Source organism: Xiphias gladius, chromosome 23 (genome assembly GCF_016859285.1).
Source record: "Xiphias gladius isolate SHS-SW01 ecotype Sanya breed wild chromosome 23, ASM1685928v1, whole genome shotgun sequence".
In the NCBI taxonomy this organism is placed as follows: Eukaryota; Metazoa; Chordata; class Actinopteri; order Istiophoriformes; family Xiphiidae; genus Xiphias; species Xiphias gladius.
Window position 1 is genome coordinate 22,299,468 of NC_053422.1, and position 6,635 is coordinate 22,306,102.

General features: G+C 43.8%; 1 protein-coding gene across 1 annotated transcript; it reads left to right on the forward strand.

Annotated features, from left to right (window-relative positions):
• The first annotated feature begins 2 nt into the window (after positions 1 to 2).
• On the forward strand, positions 3 to 3,213 carry fgf20b (fibroblast growth factor 20b). The gene is made up of 3 exons (XM_040120513.1): positions 3 to 1,143; positions 1,436 to 1,539; positions 1,718 to 3,213. Exons 1-3 carry the CDS (start codon positions 846 to 848, stop codon positions 1,961 to 1,963), a joined length of 648 nt encoding a protein of 215 aa, XP_039976447.1. The 5' UTR covers positions 3 to 845; the 3' UTR covers positions 1,964 to 3,213.
• The last annotated feature ends 3,422 nt before the right edge of the window (positions 3,214 to 6,635 follow it).

Below are 6,635 nucleotides of genomic sequence, written 5' to 3' on the forward strand. Positions count from 1 at the left end.
AGCGCGAGCCGCCCGCTGCTCCGAGCTCGCGAGAAACGCCGTGGGTGTTTCAAGTCGCTCCGGGATTACGGGGCGTCAAATTCTCGAGAGTGAAAAAAAAAATGTTGAAATCTGTGCAATAAAAGACGGAAATTGACATTCTCATCACTCGTGGGTTGATTTAAAGTGTCATACATTTTATATCAAAAGGTTTGATTTGAATTTTAAGTGATGTCAGAGCTCAGTTTTAGCCCCCGGCCCACCATCAACTCTCCCTCCCCGTGTCTCTCTTGTTTTATGCCTTTGGAGAATGAAAAAAAAAGAAAAAAGAAAATCCCTGCCAGGGCACGTCTGAACTGTGACAGCCCCGCCCATTACTAGTCCTGTGGTTTTGCACCTGCCTCACCACCCCTGCCACTTTGAGCGCAAAACCTCCAGGAGCTCCTTTTACCTGCACTGCAGCGTCGGTTCAGCCCCGTAGCACCGAATCCCTCTCTGCCGCGTCTCTTCCACGGCTCCGCTGAGGCATCGACCGTCCGCTCCGAACAGGCATGCAACATGAGGGCTCTCTGAAGAGCAACTGCAGCCCACCTCCAGCTGATGAAGACGCAGCGGTAAAGGAAAAGAAAGAAAAAAAAGAAGGAAAAGGGAGCAATCGGTGCGGCCAGCAGCGAAAGGTCTGGTGAGTGTTTCATGTCAGGGGAGAGAACCCCGTGCGTCCGCGTGTCCTTGCTCCGCGGGGACTAAGTAACGGGGGAGGTGGACGTAAACATGCAGTAAGTGACAGTGGGAAGCAGGTAGCCTACTACGCAAGAGCGCTCCCTCCGGACCTCCTCACTGAACTTTACCCGCTGAGCTCTGACGGGATGGCTGCCGCCGCCGCCGCCGCCGCCGCTCTGGGGGAAGTTGGAGGCGTCTTGCACGGCATCGATGGTGTCGCACACGTCGGGTCCCACTTCCTCCTGACCCCTCCTGGGGACAGTCCGACGCTGTTAGGGGAGCACCTCATACCTGGGGACAGGCTCTCCCGGAGCACCACCGCGGATTTAACGCACCTCAAAGGGATTCTCAGGAGGAGACAGTTATACTGCAGAACTGGATTTCACCTGGAAATACTTCCGGATGGCACAGTGCAAGGGACGAGGAAGGACCACAGTCGTTTTGGTAAATGCTAAGGTTATATTTGTAATATAGCAAAAAAAAAAAATAAAAAAAAAAAAATAAAGTAGACTATTGTGAAGTTAAAAAGAGTTATGATAAAACAAATAGTTATGAAAAGAGTGAATAACATTATGAGAATAACAAACGTATGATATGATTCTGTTTTCTTACAATGTATTAGTTGTGCTGGTGGCCCGCTGACAGGGTTGAATTGGGATTTTTGAGCTTCTCTGATTATTATATTCTTTCGCCTTTGACAAAGTCTGTACAGAACAACTGTGTTATTCTTCTCCAGGTATTTTGGAATTCATAAGCCTTGCTGTTGGGTTGATAAGCATTAGAGGGGTGGACACTGGACTCTATCTGGGGATGAACGACAAAGGAGAGCTGTATGGCTCAGTGAGTACCATCTTTGCTTATCCATGTTGCCCCAATCCTCATTTTTGACCATGTTATAACACCAGGCATCTCATATTTGGAGAATTTGATATTCAGGGAGATAATTTAAAGAAATAATGAAATGTGTCGTGTGTCTCTCTTTCATGATTTCTCTTACGTTGTTTCCTTTTTTCTTCAGGAGAAGCTCACAGCTGAATGTGTCTTCAGGGAGCAGTTTGAGGAGAACTGGTACAACACGTACTCCTCCAACCTCTACAAACACGGAGACAAAGGGACGCGTTATTTTGTGGCACTGAATAAAGACGGGACACCAAGAGATGGGACTAAATCCAGGCGGCACCAGAAATTTACACATTTCTTGCCCAGGCCTGTGGACCCTGACCGTGTGCCAGAGCTGTACAGGGATATCCTGGGACACAGCTGAGACCTGGAGGCCTGGTGCAGATCAGGAATAGCTGCTAAAACCCTCACAGGCAGGGAGCAGAGAAGAGAGAGAGGGACGCAGGCAGGGATGTGGCCGGTGCAGGCTGGTGGACAGCAGCCCGACTGGCAGGGATAAAGGTACCAGGGCCTCTTGTAGGAATGCACGGGCCATCTCTCAGCAGCCAGGAAGACAGGCTAGAATGTCTGCACGCTCGGCATGAGGAGGTCGTTTGTTTCAGAGGCCGGACGACCCTAGAAAGTACCTGCGTGGAATAGGAGATGAATGGGAAAAAGAGCTGAATGGTCAGAGAGAGTCTCCTCTGTTGGCTGTCGGACAGAGACGTCAGTTGATGAGGAGTCCGTGGGAATCTGTAGTATCACAAGATGATACTCTTTATTTCGGTACTGTGTCACAGAGCCGCAGTTTGTTCAGAAGGACTTTGAAGGAATTCTGTTTTTTTTTTCTTGGCTGTGTCTAGACCTGTTTAAAAAGAGCAAAGTGTAACAAATTATTTATTCCTTTTAGATACATATATTTATGTTATATATTTATTTATTTGAGAATATATTTTTTCAGTTAGAAACATGCAATATAGAAAAACCACTAGAAACTGTATCGATTATATAAAGACTGAGACACTGTACCGTTATGTCTTTTATTTTGAAAAAAGCTCAGCCAGTGATATACTGTAATATGACCAAAAATATGAAAAACATTAGCAAAATTTGGAAAAGACCCACGCGTCTGAAATGCATTTTTATCACGATAACTGTGAATCAATTTTTTAAAAATTCTTTTTGACACGGTGATTATAACCAAACTACTGTTACATGTGTTATAAGCAGAATCTGAAGCTGACATACTGACAATACAAACAATAAATTGCTCCAAATGTCACCAGAACGCTTTTTTGTCAGACTATATGATAAGAGATAAAGGGACTTTGTTAGTTGCTCACTGTGTCCACTCATAACCAATGCTCCTTTAAATAACACACGTTTGTACTTTTAACAGCACAATATTGGAAAAGAAGTGTACTTTACTGGTTGCCTTTGTCTTTCAGAGTTTAAACATATAAACCTGCTTACGAGATCAATGTTGTCTTTCTTTATGGACACCATTATGCCAAGGGATGAGTCGTTAGACCTGTCGCACGCATAAAACTTCAAAGCGTCCCTCCTGAATGCTGTGAATGTAGAGGCCGCACAACAACGCGATCAGGACAAAATAAAACCTGACCTTTAGCTCAGACCATGCAACTTAAGCAGCTGTATAAAACTGGAGGTCAGAGTGATAAGGATTAAGTAACCTCTGCTGACAGTTTGAAGATTGCAGACTGGTTGAAATGTCTTATTAAACCATGGAATGCAAATGTGGCCCAGGCATCTCCAAGTCTTTGATTCCTATTCTGTTATTTCCAGACAGTTTCTGTTTCTTCACATTAAAAAATGTTTAATGGAAGGATTCTTTTACGGTACCATTTTTTTATGCTATAGTCGGATTTTAGGGCTACAAAGCAGCCCTATTTGTGATTTATTTTTAAAACGCCACTATCTCATATCTGTGTACAGTTTCCTCAATGGTTGCGAGCAGATCTGTGTTGAAGCATGAAAGCTCAGCCTGTGATCTCAGCGAGTGTGTGTGATGGCGAGCCAGTGGGGGAGTCTCGATACGGGGAGCCAACCCTGCTGCCAATTCTCCCCTGTCTGCAGCGCAATGCAGTGGGACTTTCCCACTTGCACACCTTGAACATCAACACACTTCTGTTGTCGATTAATGACAGCATCCCAGAGTGTATTATAACCTGCGTGCACATGGACATCCCCTGTCCACCGGGTAAACACACGCAAGCCTATTACAACATGAAAAAGGATTCAGATGCTTGTTTTTGGAAAGATACTGTCACCGCTTGCTTGCTTTCGCTTAGGAAAGTTAACAAGCATGAAAATGATGGACAGGGCGCGCTTCATTCCTGGCTTGTCCCATCTTTCCAAGCTAAAGAGTGTGTTGCTATAATAGTTTGTCAACCACTTTAACCTGCAGCTTTTTTTTTTTTTTTTTTTTTGCAATACCTCCAAAGAGACTAAAGTTTCAGTGCAGGGCTCGTCGCCATTACCTTTGTGGCCATGAAAAGCAGACTTTGTGCAAATCTAAGAGCGTAACCCCCGCTGCCCCCCTTTGACATTTTGAAGGTCAGCTCTCTAAAACACGCTGGAAATCCTGACTTGTGATAGCTGATGCCCAGAAGTGCTCTTTGGAACTTGTTTAGCCAACGTTTTTGGAGTCTACCTGGCCCTAAGACAGATGCTTTTGTTCCACCCACTCTGCCTCCTCCAGGTGGTCCGTTACTCCTTGCTGAAAACACTTAGACCCCTCATCCACACCCACTCTGGAGGGCTGTCTCACACGTTTAATAGACGCCCCCTGACTTTCACCACCTCCTCAGCAGCAGCAGCAGCCTTAAAGGGCTCTTGAGGAAACCTAATCAAGTGTGTGTGTGTGTGTGTGTGTGTGTGTGTGTGTGTGTGTGTGTGTGTGTGTGTGTGTGTGTGTGTGTGTGTGTGTGTGTGTGTGGGTTTTTGTGGCGTGGTTCCACGGGCAGGTGTGGAAGTCAGTGATCTCCTGTGTCTATCTTCGCAGTCCAGTCAGACAGCGCAGGTGTTACCTCAGCACTCAAGCTCTCACACTCTGATCTCAGCCCTGCTGTTTGTCAGCTGGGGATATAACTTAGCAGCACAAGGAGGAGGAGGAGGTGGAGGAGGGTGGAAATATAGCCGGCTTTGTTGTCTGCCCCCAATTATCAGGGAGCATAATTTCTATATTTAGAAGGCTGCATTGGAGAAGACAGGGGAGGTGCCGAGAAACTCACCTGTTGCTCTAAAGCCGTGGCCACTTCTAAAAGTGTTTGCGCAGGGATGGTGCCTGCAGCTTTGTGTTATTTGAATCCTGCAACTATTGATTTCAGGCTCTTTGTTGTTTGTTTATTCCTTAGTAAATTGCCGTGCGCACAAATTATGAGCTGCATGTGTGTTTATAGGGATTACAGCAGAAGTGTAAGTATAGCGTTATCCACTTGATACTTTTGGGCTTTCATCTGAGTCCAGAGAGAGAGAGAGAGAGGCACTCTGGAAAAATCTGGAGCCAGTGGTCCCAAATATAATCCATTCATCTATTCTTCTATCCATCCATCATTCATGTTTTGTAGCCTGAAAAAAAAAAACAACGTCTTTCACACTTGCTGCATTGTACTCCATTTGAATTCAATCATTTTTAGTGTCATAGCTAAGAGGATTTTGTGGTCTGTCTTCTGCAAGCAGCAATTAGACCAGCATACCTGATTTACTGACACTCCACATCGCAAGCTGTCAGCTCCAGTGGAAAATATGCTCCTCTGTTTGCATCTCCATGGAGACATTAGTAGAAAACAACCATGTTTAGGTATTGTGGGGGGAAAAAAGAAGAAGAAGAAGAAGTCGAGGCACTGTCATTTCTGCAGAGTTTAGTCTCTCATTTCACAACACTGTCATGCGTTTGCAGTGACTGACAGTGTTTTGTTTTGCTAAAGGGATCTGAACAACCAGTGCTGGAGCCTGGGTAGACTGAGCAGAAGAATCTGCACTGGTACAACATACACACAGCTGCCATCTGTAGCATCTAAAACACAGTGGAGGCAGGTCGACAAGACGTAAAAGGGATATGGATACATGTATATAATACGTATGATGTACTAGAATATATAATTATATCTACCAGGGTTTTGAAGAGATCTAAACACTTTTAGCCTCTAGCAGGAAAGTTTGTGGTTGGTAAAATAACAAAAAACTGATTTTTACATCCTGTATTTTATAGAGGATATCCCACTCTGAATGTCAAACAGGATTAGAAACTAATTAAATTTGTTCATGAGGGGCAGAGGTGGAAGTACATTTTCTCAAGTACCTTACTATAAAATTGTGAGGGACTTTACTTGAGTATCTCATTTACATGCTACTGTAGACTTCCACCCCAGTACGTAGACAAATATTGTAATTCTTACTTGTATTTTTTGACAGCTTTAGTTTAAAACTTTATACACAAAACATATTATCATCTTAAAAAATACGATGTGCTGTTGCAGCTTAAACTACCCATCCGCATGTAAAGTTGTTTAAATTGGCTCTATTTCAACTGGCCACAACATTAAAAGGAAACAGTTTCACATTTTGGGAAATGTGCTTATTAGCCCTCTTCCTGAGAGTGAGATGAGAAGCCTGATACCACTCTTGTGCCTGTAGCTAACTACCCGCTGGCTGTAGCTTCATATTTACCGTACAGACATGAGAGTCATCTCATCTAACTCTTGGCAAAAAAGTGAACAAGCGTATCCTAAAATGTCAGACTATTCCTTAAATGCATTACTAGTAAGATTCCAATGAGATCTCGAATTTCTATTATGACATATGTACTTTTACAAAAAAGGAATTTAGGACTTGTAACAGAATATTATAACCACTGATGAAAGACTTTAAGTAAAAGCCATAATACGCAGCAACCTCAAACGGGATTTTTTTTCCTCACACGAAAAACAACTCATTTTTGTCAGCAAAACAATATCAGGAGATTGTCTCTGATAATTTAGAGTTCATTTTGGAGTGAAGGTTGTGAAATGTACCAGGTTCTCCTGTCCATGTCT